At 53.3% G+C, this 18820-nt stretch overlaps 1 protein-coding gene across 1 annotated transcript in view; it reads right to left on the reverse strand.

Moving 5' to 3' along the window:
* The window catches only part of ERI3 (ERI1 exoribonuclease family member 3), a gene marked incomplete at both ends in the record, with an annotated part of 125073 nt that overhangs the window by 26190 nt on the left and 80063 nt on the right, over positions 1 to 18820 (reverse strand). Inside the window, one exon of the mRNA XM_082003101.1 lies at positions 11282 to 11381. Within this exon, the coding sequence (XP_081859227.1) occupies positions 11282 to 11381 (100 nt within the window). The remainder of the gene's footprint in view (positions 1 to 11281; positions 11382 to 18820) is intronic.

Consider the following 18820-nt stretch of genomic DNA (forward strand, 5'->3'; position numbering starts at 1 on the left):
TCGGGACTCTCAAGGACAGGGAAACACTGCCGTCCCAGCGCACGCCCGCTGCGGGGCTCTGCCGCAGGACCGGGAGCAAGCCAGAGCACAGGTGGTTAATGGCACAGCCGGGATCAGCCTTGAATTGGGAAGAACCTCATGCTATGGAGGATAAAGAAGAAAGCAGATCCCCTCTGATCCTACTGCAGACCCACAAAGCGAGCACGGACAGGCTGGGAAAGGGCAACAGTTAGGCTGGCACAGCCCTCCCCTCCTGCCAGAGCCCTTTGCCCTGGGATTTCAACAGGGAAAGGACAGGTAAAAACACAGCACTGGACACGTTTTCAATGCTGCGGTGCCCATCTTCCCCACCCTGCAGCATCTTCCCCATCCAGGCCTCATCCCTAGATCCTTTGCTTGAGTTATACCAGCTATTAACACATCTGGGTTCGTTATCTTAAACAGGCCACTCAGGACACGGGGCAGCGATCCTTAAACTAATTAATGTGATCCTTTGATTTCAGGGGAGAATGGAGAGGGGACTGTCAGCACAGCGGTGAGGCAGGAGTTACGGGTCAGAGCCTAACAGCACAGAGGTGCCCGTTAGCTCTTAACAAGAGGCAGGGGCCGGCAGGCAGCTGCCAGACCTGGCTTCTGTCAGAGCTCTCCTCCGCAGCCTCAGCCCTGGCTCAGCGCCGCTTCCCCGGTCCCAGTCAGAGCGAAGGAAAGTAGCACTGAGGTGTTTAACGGGGGTCCGGATGCCAAAAACGCCTCTGCCACGCCGTGCCCGAGCCAGGGCTGCCAGGAGGAAGAGAGCAGTGATGGTACCACGTCGCAGCGCTCATCCCGGCACAGCGGATGTGCGGCACGGAGGGAGCTCCCCTCTGCCGTGGCAGGGACAGCCGCGGTGCCGACGGTGCTCAGCCCGAGGCCCCCGGGCACCTCGGAGTGCCAGGGACAGCATCCCCCCACAGCCCAAAACTTTCCTCTCTCTCTTTCTTTGCTTGGCCATTTTTTAAAGCAGAAGTTGTCCCTTAGCGAAGTCTTTCAAGGGAGGTGGAGAGAGAGTAGGAAGCCAAAGAGAATCGTCCTGCTAGTCAAAGCCTTTAACAACTATTTTTAATATCAGGCAGAGGAGCAGGATTTTGAAATGAAACAGCCGGTGCCTCTTTGATGGGCAAGCTACAGATCTTGAAACAAGGTCCATTCCCTCCTCCTTCACTAACTAACAGCCATATTTCTCTCATTAAAGACAATCTGGCCGTATTTTCAAACTTCTTAACAAGGCGATCACCGTAATTTGAGATTTCTATTATCCATGCTCCTATTACAGCAGTCTTTTAAGCAGCTAGGTTTTTTTCTTTTTTTTGCTTTCTTTCCCCAACTTTGTCTCTCCCCTCAAACTGCCATCAGTGGTAATGACGCGCAGGAAACGAATGCCAAGAAACATCTTCCCCCCCCCCCTTTCTTTTTGGTACTATGTTGTATGGGGGTAGCAATAAGGAATAAAATAAAAAGTGAAATGAAGTTTGGTTATCTCTTATCTAGAGTTTGGCTTTTAATCCGCCCAGGAGCGCAAATGAAGCTAATGCAGTACCTTATCTCCCTCGCCGATCACGGGCCCCCCCCTCAAAGACACCCAGCTCTCTCCCCTTCCCAAAGGCGCCGGCCACGGCCCCCTCCCTGCCCCATTAGTCCTTCGCTGGGCTCTGCCAGATGGATGCAATTTGCATAATATCACCGGCGGAGGCTGGCAGATCAACCGGGGTCAGGCTCTGACATCTCCAGCACAGTCTATCTCCAAGTGCTAATTTGGACTGCATTGATCTCTCTTTCTGATTTCTTTGTCATTTACGTCTGCAACGGTTTGACAGGAGATACAGAGGCAGACAAGGGGGGAAAAGAAGGAGGGGGGAGAAGAGGAAAGAAACAAAGATTGTAGTTACAGATGTCTTTAAGGGAAAAAACAGATTAATCCAAGGACTCCTCTGAGGGTCGCAGCTTTGAAACATCCTAATTATCCTATTCTTATGAATTCCTGTACAGACTTAGAGGGGTGTCTTGTCAGGGAACTCAGGGGAATGGAAACTTGTTAAATTGCTGTGGAGTCTCTCCGGCTGGCTGCTACCCCTTCCCCTCCTGCACCTCGCAATCGTTTCTCACTGCGTGAGCTTTAAACCTGGCATCCCTCGCTGACACAGCCTTCACTCCATACCTCTGCCACCACTCTCGTTAAAGGCAGATCTTTAAAACTTGGGCAGGATTCTCTCCTCCTTGCAGAGGGGGACCGTGGTGCTCGCAGCCACCAGCCCCGCACTGCCCAGGGAGGCCAGAGCTGGGACAAGACGGATACCCAACCCCTGGAGACAAGGGCTAACGCGAGAGGGACAGCAGCCTCCTCACGATCCCCCGGGATACAAGTGCAGAAGGGCAGGTTTGGGGACACATTGCTGCAGCGGGACAGCATGACGTTAAAAGACACCTTCCACCGGAGTCCAGCGCAGAGCAGGTCACGCAACCCGGCCTCTTAATTGAGATGTTTGTGTTCATTAACAGGAAGCTCTTCCCCTCCTCACAGGTAACGGAAGATGCGCAACCATTTAGCCTCGTCTGGGACACGTCACAGAGAGACACCAAGGCACCAAAAGAATCCATGGGGAAATCAAAATGTCACTGGGTGTTTTACATCGCTACTTTGTACAGAAAAAGCTCTCTAGAAAGTTAATGATCTTGAAGGTCTCTCACCTACCACATGCCTTACTGTGCCTGAGGATGCACCATGGCGCACGGGAAGTGCTGCCTGTTACAGGGGCAGGAGAACAAGTGCTAGCAAAGATGTTTTACCTGCCCAGCACGTCATGGGACAGGGCTCAGTCAGTGCAAGGGTTGTTCCAGCAGTGTGTGTGGGGGATATTCTGCCAGGCTCAGCGACGGGACTGGACAAAGAGCCGGCAGTGGGACGGGTCTGAGGCAGTGCAAGGGTCTCTCTAATACATATCAGTTCACATCTGCACTCTCCTGGGTTTGGGACTGGCCGACATCATGCAAACCATCAGCCTCTTCCCGTGCTCCCAGTGGGCCAACAACACTTTAGAGTGATACGAAAAACATACTTAAGAGGTTTCTCATCTGTCACTGGGGAAAGAAATTGGGCCAGGTGCTGGGCTGCGGATCACAACTGGCTTGGGAGGGAGGGACAGCAGATCTGCTCTTCTTGCCGAGGGAGACAGTCCCCACTGCTGGTGGGATGAGTCTGGGGAAAGCCTAAAACCAGAAGCCAAAGGAAGGGCAGTACAGCAGCAGTCATGCAAAAGGACGGCTCCAGGACGATGGCAGCACTGTGCTGCTGGGGGTCACCCGGGTCTGGGGCTTGAGACAGACCTGCCCCGATCCGCAGCTGGGCCTCCCAGGCATCGCAGCATGGCAAATGGCAGATAATCCAGAAATCCCTCTTAAATCTTCAGCCTGACACTGGTGCTGCAAACGCAACTGCTTACAGCCAGAAGAAAGGGGCTCACATCTACCTACCTTCTGCGCTTCCCAAGCGAGCGGGCACTGCCACTGCCTGCCTAGGGCTGGGAGGAGCACGCGACGGCACCCTGACTTTTCTCAGGCAGCCAAAGCCCCGCGGCCCATCTCACCCTCCCCTCCAAAGGCTGCTCTGTCCCGGGATTGAGAGCCCGCAGATGAGGGGCAAGGTGCGACGAACCCATCACATCCCGCCGGCCAGCAGTGGGGTCGGGCGAACGCGCGTGCCCCCACCACAGCGGGCGCGCGACCGACTTTCGGCAGGGTAGGATGGAGGGGTGAGTGCAGTCAACACAAACACTCAATCATCCTTCCTTTCTTTCTTCTGTGCCTCCTTTGTTAACTGCAGGAAACAGCTGAAAGACCTTGAGTTTCCCATTGTAGTGTGTATGGGAACAGAGCTGCAGTGATCAGAACATACCCCCCGCTGCTCCCAGGGAAAAAGGGAGAGCAGAATCCTTTCTAAAAAGGGTTTACGATTAGAAGAGTGTTCTGTCACTCTGGCGCGCAGTAATCCACTGCGCCACCAAGTCCCTTCAGAGAGATGTCGAAAACTTAAATGACTGAAAGCAAAGGAGCCCCGGCTCAGGTTCCCAGGCAGCCAGACATCCTAATTATCTTTAGATCCACTCCCACATGGAGGGGAGAGAGCACACAAGAGTAAAAAAAAAAAAAAAGGAAGGAAAAGAAAAGAAAAAGAAAGAGGGGAAAAAAAAAAGACTGTCACGTTGCTTTTTTCTTTTTTTAAAAGCTCGTCTCCGCTCACTGCTTTTCCAGCTGTGACACCTCTCACGGTAGTTAATTAGAATCATGTCACCGCGTTAATGTGCTCTGACTGGACTCTGACAGACGTGCGTTCTCTAACCGGCTGCCCTGGCCGGCCCTCCCTCCCCACTCCTCCTCGGGACGCGGAGCCCGGCGCTCGCGGTGAGACCCCTCGCCACCCGCCCTGTCCCCGCGCCCACGGTCCAGCGGGTGCCCCGCCGCGGCTGGGCCGGTCTCTGCACCCTGCCTCCCTGGGTGCCTGGCCACGACACCCGGCACGCAGCCGCTCCACCTGTTCTGGATCTGCCTGACCTTTACAAGCGCTAATTCAAAATGACACTGCTCACTTGATGACATTTCTGTTGATTTTTACTTAAGTCTCCCTTAATTATTTAACTCGGAGTCCTTCCCCTTCTGCCTTAGGCTGGGGCTGCTGTGTGCGGGGCAGCGGCCCCGAGGCAGCCCCATGCCCTGCTCCGCAGCAGCGAGCCCGGTGCTCAGCTCTCGCTCTTGGCATCCCCCAGCAAAAGGATGGTGTGGTACAAACGGCACTGCTCCCGGGCCCAGCACCTGCTGCGTGCCACCAAAGAACGGGGTTTGTCTGCTCTGGGGGAGCACAGGGTTTTCCAAGGCTTCTCCCATCTCCTGGGAGGGATGGGGACGCTGGGACTGTCTCTGCCAGCCGGGGCCACGTGGGCTGGGATGGAAAGTGGTCAATAAAACAGAGGGGAGTTTCACAAAATGTTGTCCCTATCCCCTTGTTCCCCCTGCCCCATTGCAGAGGAGGCAGGTGGACACCAAGCATGACCGGGGATCCCACAGATGCTGGGGGCCTGCAGGCTTCCCTGCATCCCTGGGAGAGCCAGGAAAACACAAGAGGGGAAAGGAAAGCAGGGAAGAATGAGAGGAGGCTGAAATAAAGCCAGCAAGCTGCTAGGACCACAAGCTCCCACCACCTTGCAGAGCGAGGCGAAACTTCATCAGCCCCCGCCGAGCTCCGGGGGAAAAGCCAGCGCTGACAGCCAAAGGCACCCATTACAGCGGGCGGCCCGCTGCCCGCCGCCGCACTTAGTGAGCACGGCCCTCGCCGCCCTCTCCTTCAATGTCAGTGCGGAGAGCAGGCCGGCGCCGCCGGGACACGAGCGGGCCGAGCAGGCAGAGCAGGCAGAGCCATGCGGGGCGAGGGACGGCTCTGCCGGGCAGGAGGCACCCCCGGCAGGTGCTGGCCCGGCTCCCCGCGGCGGTGGCAGCTTGCGGTAGTTAATTAGAATCGTGTCACTAAGTAAATGCGCTCTGACTGGACTCTGACAGACGCTCACCTATGACACTGGGGGCCAGGAGACAATCCACATCAAACTACTGCAGTGTGACCCTTTTAACACAAAGAGTAAACTCACTGCACATCGAGTTGAAGCTCATTAAAACTGTCTACTCTGCGAGCATCCCATTAACCTCACTGTTAAAAACACGCAATTCCTCTTCTTCTTTCCGAGGCCTAATTAATGCTCTGGATCAGGAACAATATCACACCCTAACCTTCCGAGATTTCCAATCAGTAAATGAAAAGAGAGAGACGGAGCTGGGAAGGCACGGTGGCTTGCTGGGTTGCTCACCGCAGGGCTGCTGACCTGCTCGGGCAGGTAGGGCTTTTCCATTTGGCACGGTGGAAGCACGGCACAGCCCTGGCCGGGGGCACCGTGGGCACAGGGAAGATGGTGAAGGCCTGTGTGGAGGCTCACGGCTCATGGGATTACGGTGCTGGTGTAAAACAGCCCAGCGAGGGCATAGTGTCAAGACAGGTGCTACTATGGGAACAGATCTGGTCGCCTGGGATGGGTACTGCGGGTTTGTTAGCAAGAGACACAGAAGCCTGGCTACCCTCTTCCCCAAAAAAGAAAAAAAAAACCAAACCAAACATTTAGAACTAAATCTAAAATCATAATAATCTGCGTGCTAAAGTCTGAACTTTAAAGAATCAATTAAATCCAATTAGATTCAAAGAAGACCAGTAGCAAGGGGTAACATGTTTTAAAGACAGTCAATGCACTGGAGGTGGAAACAGAGATGACAAACGAGAAACAAACTTTTGCAGCAGCAGCAGCTACTTCTGCAGATTTGGAAACTTCTTCCTTTTTTCAGTGTATTTTCAGTTCAATAACTGGCTCGTTCAGAGCTGAGAAACAACAAAGGAATAAAAAAAAAACCAGCTGTGCCTTTTATCTTTTCCATAATCAGGAAAACAAACAAACCAACAAACTAACCTGGGAGAGGATGAGATGTGCTAATTCTAAAATCTTGAAAGGTTGGTTTCCAGAAACACTCCTTCAACTCACCAATCGCTCTCGCTTTGGTTTCATGCGCCAGGTGTTTTTAACTTAAACGTGTTCTGAAATTTACTTTCCCTCCTCTGTTGAGTATATGCAAGGGAAACAGTATCTTACGAATAAAAACAATTCAAATTACTGCTGGGGTACTTTAGCATGGCATTCCAGTTTTTATCCAAAAGCAGCACAACTCTAATCGTAAGTAATAATTTAATCACCACTGCCTTAATAACAAATAGTAATTCACTGTTTTTCTAATGTAACAAATATCTAAAAACTAAGACTAAAGGCATATTATATTACATAACCTATCAAAATAAATGTAGCAAATACAGGGCATTTGGTGAATAAAAGAACAACCAGATTTAATAATTGGGTAGCGGTAGGGAAAGCTGCACGTGGTTTGATAGGTGCTGATCAGTAAAACTTGACTTCTTTTAGGGAAACGTATAAAAAAAGAAAGAATGTAAAAATAGGAAAAAATCAATTACTGAACCCAGGTGCCCTGCTGCCTGATTTAAATCACAACTAAAGCCGAGGATTTTAATCCTTCTGATTTATATCAGTCTCTGAAACTCAGTGGAGAGATCCCAATGCAAGAACACTGCTCCGCTGGTGTGGATCCTGTGAACGCTGGTCTTTGCGTGAGAGTGCCAAGACCCCCATTACAAGCTGCAGCTCTCTTTTGGCAAGCAGTGCCTCAAACACATGTTTTAAGAACCGCAACGTGCACATGTCTGTAAGATGAGTAACTTCTTGGCAAGACTCAATTTCATTTTGTTGAGGGCCAAGAAAACACCAGACAGAAAGAAGTTCCTCACCCCAGGATCCTACAGCCCATGCTAGAGCAGACACACATTTAATCTATGTTTGAAGAGAGATGGAAGCTGCAGAAAAAAGTCCCCTCTCGTCCTCAGGGCCACATTCTGCCCAAAGGGAATCTTTAGAGCTGAAACTGACCCAAGGAAAGGCATGAAAGAAAGGTTTCAATCCCCTTTTGCTCCTTTCCCAACTTTCCCAACAAGGTTTTCCCGCATCCTTACTCTCTGGAGCAGGACCTTCCTACCTCCTTATTTTGCCCAGCACTTCTCAGCAAGCTGAAATATTGACATTTCCCCCCTTCCTTCACCTTTTTGCTCCCAAGAAAACAACTGCACCAGATCTGCGCCTATTCCACCCTAAGGCAGCTCTATTTGCAGTGTATGCAAATACACTTTGGTGTATTTGGTGACACAAAACACTTTTCTAAGCCCTTGACAAGATATGCAGCTCACTTGTCGTGAGTAGAAACCAGATGAAAGCTAGAACGCAAGCCCTGTTCAGCAGCTTGCTGCTGCGTATGCCCAGCTGTATGTCCCAGGGGATGTGGTCCGAGACACCACTGTGCTCCACCACAAGACCCTCCTGCTCGCACGCACCAGCTGCTAAAGGTGAGGTTCCATCCAGAATCCGGCCTTGGCTCCGCGGCGTGTCGAGAGCCCTGAACTCCCTGGGTTTTGAACAAGACAAAGGAGAGGAGATGAAGCATGGAGGGGGACTCATCCCAGAACATACCAAGTGCAGGGATTTGGAGCAGGTATCTCCTGAGCCAGTGAATCAGAAAGTGATTTGAAAACAAAGCAATACACAACCGATCAGGCAAGACGGGAAAATTCCTTGCAAATTGTTTGCAAAAACAAGTGGCCATCCACTGCAATTTTTCTGTCAGATGTGAAGGGAAACATCCATGTTGCACATCCCTGCGTGAGCTGAGGCTTCACAGGACTGCTTGCACCTCCCCGGACCACTCCCCACGCTGCCAGGAAAGGGGCCGTTTGGAGGCTCTCCTGCACAGCACGGTATTCATGAAACCACTGTGGCTGGCGAACACGTTGCCTTGCTGCTCCCTCCTCAGCCCTCTTTGGTTCGCAGACTTCTGGACATCAGCGACCCACAAGGGCCATGAAAATCAGAGTCTGACCCTGGTTACACCTGCCTCAGGCAGCCCTGGGGACCCCCCTCTCAGCTACCCAACTTCCCTAGACCTTGCTGCACCCCAGGACGGGCCACGAAAGAGAACAGAGACTCTAGACTGCATGGGAGCATACCCAGAGCCACAGCCAGCTCCCGTCTCACTGTGGGCAGTGAGAGGTGGCCAGGCAGCGCGCTTTGCCATTCTCCACTCGCTTCTCCAGCAGCAGTCCTTGAGAAGGGGTCATTTATTTGGCTGAGTGGGCAGGGCTGTGTCAAGAGCAGGCTCCTTTCAGCCAGGGAGGGAAGGGGAGGGCAGCCCTGGGCAGGGAAAGGGATGATCCTCTCAGCCCTGAAGCAAGAGCATTTGAGAGCATGAAGGAGGACAGTGGTGAGGACTGCTCAGGTCACAGGGTGACCATCAGCAACTGGGATGACCGAGCCCAGTCCCAGTGGCCAATACAGAAGGACTCGGCTGTGGAGGACCAACACTTGTTCCAGGACGAGGCAGCAAAGCCGGACCCAAGGAAGCCAGCCCAGCCTGCCTCTGCTGTGAGCAGCCCCTCTTCGGCCCTTGGCCTGGGGACCTCTCAGGCTGCCACTAGAGCCAACGTTTGATCCATAACTAGGATGCTAAAAGCCAGCAGGTTGGGAAATGAAGAGGCCAGGAGGCTGGTGCCCTGACAAAATGCTGGCATTCTGGAGCCAGCATGTCTCCAAAATGGCGCCAAGGCATGTCTCCAGACACCAGCCTCCACACCCTGAGCCTTCTCCCAGGAGGGATGCTGAATTACCAAGTCCCAAAGCCAGCAGCCCTGACACCGCAGGCAGCAGCTGTGCCTGGAGCTCCCAAGCTGGCCGGGAGGAGAAGCCGTTCCATGAGCCATGCCTCCAGCTCGCTCCCAGGGACTCAGCCTGCAGCAAAGCCACCAGGCACAGGGTGCCAGTGGCTGCCGCCTCTGCAGGCAGGTGGAGGATCGCAGATGTTGGGGGCAGAGCTGCTCTGGGGCCAGCCCAAATGGAGCAGCCAGCAGGCTGCAGCACACAGGGCACGTGTGCACCATTGGCAGTGCCAGGGAGATGGAGACCATCACGCTGCTGGCCTGGCATCCTTCACAGCGCCAGCATGTGAAGGGCAGGTTTGCCACTGGGATGGAGCGCTGCAAGAAGAGAGCTTGGCTGCTGGTCCTTGACATGCTGCTTCTCTGTGAGCAATCTACTCGTGGCTCACCCTATACTAGGGAGAGCCGGGAGTGCTCCCCCACGGAGGGATTTTGGCAGAAATGAAGAAGCAAAACCCTCCTAAAGAATTGGAGCGGGGAGGGAAATGAACAGCATCTCTCTGAACTCCATCAAGCAGAGAGACCTGTGCAAGACAACAGCACTGAGATAAACACGGGCAGAAACCAACGGCAGACAGATGATACTCCAGAGCTGGGGACGCTTTGTCAGAGTAAGAGATGACAGCAACAGAGAGCCCTTGCCATAAATAAAATGAGGAAAGACGAGGCACAAACCAACCCTGCATCCCCCAGGAGACCCTAGGAAAAGCCCAAGCCCCCAAAGCAGGACATGCACATACAACTCCTCCAGTCCCTGCTCTCCCCCCGTGATCCCCCCCAACATGGCACACAAGCAAGGCAAATCTGCTCCCAGGCAAGGAGGCAAATTTTAATGCTACCTCCGTCAATAATGCAACCAGATCCATAGTTCAAAAGGAGCTTGCTAATTAAAAGCTGGTGAGCTTTAAATAATTCATCTCCTTAACTTGGATTGATTGGAGAGTTTAATGGTTAGAGTCTTGAAACAATATTAAACAGCCTCTTCAAGGCCCAGGCAGCAGGTGACTTTTCCAAGTAAATCTTACCTCCTTGCAAACTTTAATGCTCACAAGTCACCATGGATGAAGGGCTGGGAGGCAGAGGGAACACCTGATCACTGGTCTCCAAGAGGTGATCCAACATCCCGCAGAGAAACAACACAGGCAAGAGCGATGCAGCCCTGAGTTACGGCCCTGCCTACAGCCCAGTAAATCTGAGCTCCTGCCCGTACTGCAGCCTGCTGCTGCCCCAGGCAGATATATGGCCTCAGTGTCCTGGGCCAGGTCTCCCTTCTCATATCACTTTGATCCCTGGTGCAGAGGAGCTAGGGGAGCACTGGACCTCCGCCACTGTGTGTGGTAGTCTCAGTTGTTTATCTTGGAGCAGGCTGTGGGACCATGAAACTCATCACATGTGTGAGCAAACAGGACGACGATTCAGTTCTCCAGCTGGGGCCACACATCTTCACTCTGCAGTGTGTTTCCAGCCAGCTCCTGAGGTTGCACCACCTGGCAGAGCCTCTGTTATAAGGACTGATGCAGCATCCAGAGCAGCTGGAGGACTGGCCCGACAGCATCCCACCCAGCCTGGGGACCCCTGCCCTGTGCTCCAGGCACCGCATGAGCCCTGGTGCTGCCCACATCCACCCCCAGCCTGAGCACTGCCAGAGCAGCCGAGCAGGGGAGCAGCTCCCCGGCCACAGGAACAGGCAGGTGTGTTGGTACATTGGGATGTGCCAGGGACAGAGAGCTCATCCGTGTGCCCATCCTGCCCTGACACATCTTCGTCTCTTCCATCAGCTGGAGACCTCGCAGCCCTTTGGCTGGCTCTCAGCACCCCAGCCTGGACCAGCTCTCGGAGCCGAGGCACATCCTGTGTGCCTGGAACAACAGCCGCGGGGACGGCATCACTCACCTATCCCGCTGTGAGGCCTCCCTATGTGCTGTAGGTTCAGTCCTTTGTTCATGTCTAAGAGCCCGTTCTTTGGCCAACTCCCCATGGCAAAGCTGTATGCCTGGAAGAGAGAAGCAGAGGGTCAGAGCAGTGCACAGCGCAGACACGTTTTGTACTCGCCCGGGCCTGGCTGCTCCCGGGGATGGCATGGGTCTGCGTTCGCCGTGTTCAGGGCGGACCCACGCATCGCCCTCGCAGCAGCTCTCCTAGAGCCGCCTGCATAAAGCACCCTCACACTGGCCTGTCCTCATACAGGTGACAACCCTCACAGGGTTTGCTGGGCACTGTGCCGGATCAGCATCGCCCGAGGCCACCTTCACCACACTGGGGCGAGCCAGGGGCTGTGAACTCGCCCAGCATGTCTCTGGGTTGCTCCAACACCACCCCTCCATTCCTGCTTCACCAAGGATGGGGTTGGCAGCAGGAGTCAGGGGAGTTTGGAAAGGGCTGCCCATGCCCAGGCTGCCCTGGCTGGTGGCCCACTTCCCCTCCAGCTTCCCCCCACAGCCCTCCCAGTCCCCTCTTTTCCACTCGCAGAGCACCAGTTGCCTCAGGGCTCTCCATCACTGGGAGAAACCCCACTGGGAGCCAGCACTGCTCACCCCACTGCACAGAGCCCGCAGCCCGGCCAGAGGGAGACAGCGCAAACGTGAAAGCAGCTGGGCCTCTGTGTCACCGGCATGGCTGTAATTACAGCCTGACAGCCACGTATCTTCTTCATCTTGAGGAATTAAGCTCAGCGCCGCATTGTGAGCAGTAAGAAGGGCACGCGGGCTTAGCGTCGCTCACGCCGGCGCTATCTCTGCTGCCATGAGGGCCATTGTCCCCAGATGAGATCAGGTCAATCCAGCAGCGCCTATCTCCCTCCCGCAGCAGGGATCATCGCTAACTGTGGCCACGGCACGGCAGGGCATCACCGACACCCTCTGCGGGCTGGGAATGCTGGGGGAGACGCTCTCTGCAGCGGGAACAGGGCTGAACTGGGCAAGCAGTGCTGAGTGGTGACCCCCCTCAGCTCCCCCCACCTGCCTGCCAGTGGGACCTGCTGCCAGGCCCTCTGCCCTCGCTGCCTGCTGCTCTGCCCAGCGCGGGCAGGCCCGGCCCCTGTGCAGCCCCCGCCGCCGGCAGCCCCCCGGGGAGCTATGGGGCTTGGGGGAGTTAATTTATTACTGGCCTACGTAACCATTCATGCTGCTTTGTTACTCCTGCCTTAGCAAAACAGAGGGCTCCACAGATAATTAATAGACAGCATTGCTAATCCTGTTGGGAGATGATTAGCAATTAAAACTCCTAATTAAGTCTATGTATAATTCACTGAAATTACACTTTGTGTACACAACAGGGAGGTTTCCTTTGCCTTCAACAAACATGCTCTGGTACCTCTGTCGCCACGGCTGGGATGCAGGCTGGCCAGCGGCGGGGCAGGGGGGAGCCTGGGGCCAGGGTGCAGGATGGGACCCTGCCACCCACCCGCCGGGTGGCCCTGAGTGACGGCAGCAGCTCCGTCTGCGGCTCCCTCTCCTGGGCTCCGTCCCAAAGAGCAAGCTCGGGCACAGCGCCCGTGGGTCCAGGCCCCGGGTTGCCAGCAGTGGGGGGCATCCCTGGGGAAGGGCTGTCCCCGCATGCTTTGGGGGAGGACACATGGGACAGGAAGGGAGCAGGGCTGTCCCTGCAGCAGGCGACGAGAGGCTCTGAGCTCCTGTATCACAGGCTGCCTTCCTAGCCCAGACACACCCCTCGGACCCCGGTCTGGAGCAACTGAGGGAACACAGCGGGAGGCTGGCAGGAGCCCGGGAAAGCCACGGGGACATGTCTGGAAAGCTCCTGACAAGCGGGCAGTAGTGCTAACTCCAGCCTGCCTCCCCCGGCCCCGCAGCAGCACCTCAGGGGGGAGTCGGCGGCGCGTGCCTCGGGCCCAGGATCGGCACCGGGGCCCATCTTCGCATCACGTTTTGCTTTCCTAATCAAGGTCATTCGGTACAGCAGCAATACCTGAGCAAACTAGCTAAGCAGCCGGGGTGGAAGTTGGCCTGACCACTGAAGGTCAAGTGTGCACTTATGCATATTCAAAGCTGCCTGCAGGATCGATCGGGTTTTAATTGTTTTTCCTGGGGTTTTGGAAGGAAGTGCCAGGGGCATTGATCAGTCCCAGACGAGGCTGCTCTCACTTTGGGGCTGGCAGGGACCGTCACTTTGCTGCAGGCAGGGGGAAACGCGGGTAGAGAGGCAGAGATGAAGGCAGGCCAGGGGAGAGGCCAGCCAGCCCCAGCTGGGAGGAGGAGCCATCGCTGGGCTGATTTGGAAAATGAAGTTTTTTAATTAAAATTGGCAATTCTGAGCCGCCTGCCGGCAGCGGCCACACAATCAAGAGTGAGGAGCTTTGCTGTTTAATATTTAAAGACAACGTTTAATCTTTAAACAGGAAAGTTCTTCTGACTCTTAAAGTGAGGCAGAAAGTGCCGGAGGCTCCCTGACACGGGGCTCCCCAGCTCACCGCGGTGGCTGCGGCTGCCATCTCGCCACTGGCTCACCGCAGCTGCCGGGGAACCGGTGCCACGGGCCACCGCTCTGCTGCCGGCTCCTCCGCCGCTCCAGCCCTGCACGGCCGCCAGCAGCGGCGCAGACCCCTGCCCCTTCAGCGCTTATCCCTGTGGCAAACCGTGAGAAAGTCCAAGACACCCCTGGTTCACTTGCAAGCTGAAGGCTTTAAAAAAATGTCATGAAATCCTTTTCACCAGGAAATCATGTTAATTTGTCCCTCCCTCTGGTTCAGTCCTGGTGTTGTAGGGTCTGGGATGCTCCCTTCTAGGTCAGCCACTGAAGCAGGGCCAGGACCCTGTGGCATTTTATTTTCATCTGCATTTTAATTGATAAAAAATGCCGGCATCTTTTTAAAAAGCTATTTTAAAACGGTTTTGGTCAAAATTCTGATTTAGAAATAAACTCATTGCCTCTGATCTGCTAAAACACACCCAAATGAAGTTTGCATAATAATTTTCAAGCAGCTTGAACACAATTATTTCCATTCATACCAGCTCCTAGAAAGGTCTCCCTTTTTTTCCTGATTTTGTTTGTAATTCTATGAAGGCTACGTTTACCTCACTGCCAATGCTGCTCTGGAGTCAGATGATTATTAATTATATTTATTTACTTATACAATCCCATAGGCATACGCAGCAGTTCACAGACAAATACCACCCTGGGTCCCTGATGTAGGGATCTCGAATCAAAGGTAAGCAGACACTCCTGTGATAAATGTGAGCTAACAGCAGCAGGAGATTAGGAACATACTGTGTTTCCACGCATAGAGCCAGCACCATGGAAAATCCACAAATCCAAACCCTGTTAAAAGCGTCAGTATGGGGAGATAAATCCTTAAGTATCCCGTACCTCACATAACCTGCAGGAAATCCAAAAAACAAAAGTGGGGAGCTATTAAGGGGATAAGACATGGGGGTACAGCAGCCTGGGGCAGGAGATGCTGCGCGTACACAATCGCAGCATCTGGGGCTGGCTTTATAATAAAGAGGGTCTGAGACCATTCTCCTGTTGCACTGGCTCACAAAACTTCCCAGTGGCCGTGCTGCACCTGCCTCAATTTGCAAAGAGCCTGAAACAAGAGCTCCACGGACCACTTCTAGTAGCGTGGCGGGTCAAAGATGGCCCCGTCGGCCGAGACAGGGGCACACGGAGGGACACCAGGGAGGCTGGGCAGTGCCATGGTGCTGCTTGCAGGGGGAAGAACACAGGATTTGTCCAGTTCTTGTAAAAACAGTGCCCGGTTTGGCACTGAGTTCGACCCGCCTGCCCTTGCTGCAATCCCAGTGCAAACCAGCCCCCGTGCCCAGCAACACTGGGGCCAGCAAGGTGGCAATGCCAACAGAGCTGGGTCTTGATGCCCTGCTCTCTTGAGCTTGTTTGGGCTACACACCGCAGTTTATAAGCAACACAGCTGCTGAGAAGATGTTCCAGGGGGTCAGAAAATTCCCAGAACTGGAACTTGTCAAGCTGATGTATTGATCTAAGTGGACTGAATAATGCTCCATCATTTATTTATAGGGAAGTGCCCGGCACACTTCACAAAAACTGGTGTTCGGCAGTCACATTAAGGCAAGATTTAATGTCCCGCATCATGCAAACAGGGCACCTGCGCAGAGGTCAGGATGCTCACTTCCACGGGGAGCCCTACAAATCCTTCCCGGAGGCACGGGGAGGGGCTAGGCCGGTCCTCACGGAGCTGCTGGAGCTCTGTCAGGGCACCGTGCCGACGCCGACAGAGCCAGCCCCGTCCTTTCCACATGTGCCATTGCTGTCACCTGCTTGGCCAGCCTCCTGCCCCTCTGCCCTCCACTAAAGCTGCTGGCGTTGCACCGCCCTGGGTGCTTTAGCTGAAGGGCAGGAGGGGAGCGGGGCTCTCTGCAATGGCACAAGCATATTCACAAATCATGGCAGCAAGAACTGCCAGGACTGGCACAGAGCCCCCTCCTGCCCTGCCCAGCCCGGCAACCCTGTCATTTTTCATGTCCCATCAAGAGGTTTTAAATGTTTCACCTGCTAATTGTAATTTTAATATTAATACGGACACTTTCAGACAGGGAGAAAATATTTCCTTTTGGAAAAAAGTCCTCCCAGGAGCAAAGGGGCTCAGAGGTTTGAGAAGATGAAGAAGTGTGGGTACTAAGGAATAAAAAAAAGTGGTGGTTTTTGCTGAAATTTGCCGTTAAGAAATTCAAAAAGACATGTTTTTAAACAGATAGAAAGCAGCTGTGAGATCTCCCTAGGTGCTCTCAGCTCGGGCGAGCGGCGGGTGCCGGTGCTGCTCCCCAGGATCAGGCCAGGCACAGCAGCCAGCCCATCAGAGACGACCCCCCTGACATTTTCTCAATGGAGAAAATGGCTTCACGACAGCAAAAAACATCTTGCTCCTCTTGTCATGTCAGCTGCGTGCCATGTCCGCCCAAAATAAGCATTTCCTTCTAACTCCCTTCATTCCGCTGCTGCCACGATGAGGTTTTATATTACTTTGTATGGTGGGAAGCAAAAAAGAGGTCACGTCTACAACTAAGTGGGCTTTTAAACACAGCTTAAAATGTTTTCAGTGCCACTCAGTAACTGTAAGGTTTCAGGGCTGGGGACGTCTTTGAGGTCAACCCCACATGGCACCCAGGACACCGGGGACTCCAGGGTGGTCCCTTGACACCCCATTTTATTTGCATGCCACCTGAAGCCTACTTCAAGGATGGGATGTGGACATTTCTTGCTGGCATTTCTCGCCATGCAGACTTTCTGGCACGACACAAGGCAAATCTAATGACAATTAAGGCCCGACCCCACCGCCAATCATTTAGTAGGAAGGCTGCTGGATTGGGGCTGAGCGCAATTAAAGAAGAGGCAGGTAATGAATAAGCATCTTGCCAAGCCCCAGCTGACAACAGCAGAGCTCCTCTGTCGCAGGGAAGGCATGGAGGGAAGCTCGTCCAGCAGGACAGAGTCACGGAGCCTGAGATGGCTCAGCCCTGGCAGTGCCGGAGCCCGCTGCTCTCGCCGGCTGTCGGGAGGCAGGAGACCTAAACCCAGGTCTAACGTGTCCCTTCTAAGCAGTTTAGTCAGAAGTGCTGCTGCATTCACAGCTTTTCAAGTATTTTTAAATCACTTACAAAGGCAGGATTAAACGATCAGGAATTCCATTTAATAGGACAAATAAAGAAATAACAATCTACTCCATCAGCCCTGCGAAAGGCAGGTTTGATTTAAGAAAAAAAATAAAAAAATAAGTATAAAAGAGGGAGAGAAAAAAGGAAAGGGGGTAGGAAAAAAAAAGGATAATGTGTGTTTACTCAAGCAAAGAAAAAAATATTTAAGTGATGTAGGGGAGAAGATTGCGGTAACTAGTGAAGAATAACATCGTCTGCTTTGCTGTCAAATCACACAAGAATTTCAGTAATAGATTCTCATTCTGACACTCAATTCAATTCGAAGGTGATCCTGCTTTATCCCAACACATCAAATATTAAACACTCGTATTAGCCAGGGTGCCGTCGCCTTTCCCGGCTTAGACGCGGCAGGAAGCTTTTCCCCCTACTTTCTCTCACTCACTATAATATTCTCAATGTTATCTAAACATGCCTTCATACACTGGGGTTCCTTATCAATCCCATTTGGGGAGGGAGGGGGGGTGTACTTAAAACGGTATTAGTTTGGGGGGCTTTTATTATTATTATTTCCAAAGCTTTTCAATTTTGTGTGGAAAAAGCTTAGAAAAAAAAAGGCGGAGGGAGGGGAGGTGGCGAGAGAGGCAGAGAGAGCGCGGGAGCGAGAGAAAGTATAAGAAAGGGAAAAGCAGCCAGCAGCTCTTGTTTGACTGATGCCTTTCAACAAGGGCAGTCTAGCTTGTCAAAGCCCGGGCTCGAGATGAATTGGCATATCTATTCAGCTGCCTCTGGATGTCATGCAATACAGTTTCATATTCCCAGATAAGGCATGATAAGCAATTGCTGCCCTGACACTAACTCCATCCATCCCTGCCTTTCTGTCCACGTGTATTACAGATCTCTGCTGTGCTGCTAATAAGAGGCATTTAATTTTTACGAATGCGGCAGCAAGAGGGGCCTCCAGACTGACCAGGTACAGCACTAACACTGTTCACATTTAGTTTTTTTTTCTTGGTGCAGCGAGCTCCCTGAGCCCTGGTGAGTGGCACTGGGTGCAGGAAAACAGCTTCGGTCCAACGTGGCACCCGCCGTACAGGGATTAAACATCTGTGCTAATATTTAAGGGGGTGGGAGTGACGAGAGTGGAGGGCATTTGTCCTCTGCCAAATAAATCGGCAGTGCCACCGAGCAGGAGGTGGTTTGGCTAGGGTTTGGACATGGGAGGACACAGGAGAAGATGCGAGCAGTGCCCTTTTCCATGTAAAGTCCATCTCTGGAGCACAAACCCCACAAGAGCTGTGGGGGGAAGGAGAGGGACCGACACACTGAATGTGGGGACACCATGAATGGGTCTGGCCCTACTTAGGTGGAAGCAAGTGCTGCCCTTGGAAATTCATGCCATCACCAGCACCCTGCAGTGGAAGGATGAGACCTGGACACAAATCCTTCCACGTTGATGAAAAGGTGCTGGGACCCTGCCTGGTGCTCTGCCCTCTTCACACTACGGCACTTAGAGATTTTTCGGCAAACAGCACCACACAGCCAGCTTCCCCCGTGTCCCGGCCGAGCAAGGAGCCCTCAGCACACCAGCCACTTTGCCAGCCCTACCTGGCCCTGCTGAGCAACCTTTGGCAAGCACAGCTGGTGTCCACCTCAGTCCATTTGTAAAGCTGCTTGTTAAAACAGACACATTTTTATGCCTCACATCAGGCAGTAAATTAAACAAATCAAAAGCTGAGCAGTCTATTTCTGGAAAGGTGAGCACTGGGCATACAGGAGCTGCCTGGCTCTTGCCACCTTTGGGAAGTGCTTTATAGGCAAGGTGCCCCCAGTACATGAGAAGATAGGT

This window comes from Phaethon aethereus, assembly GCF_964289735.1.
Source record: "Phaethon aethereus genome assembly, chromosome: 8".
Classification (NCBI taxonomy): Eukaryota; Metazoa; Chordata; class Aves; order Phaethontiformes; family Phaethontidae; genus Phaethon; species Phaethon aethereus.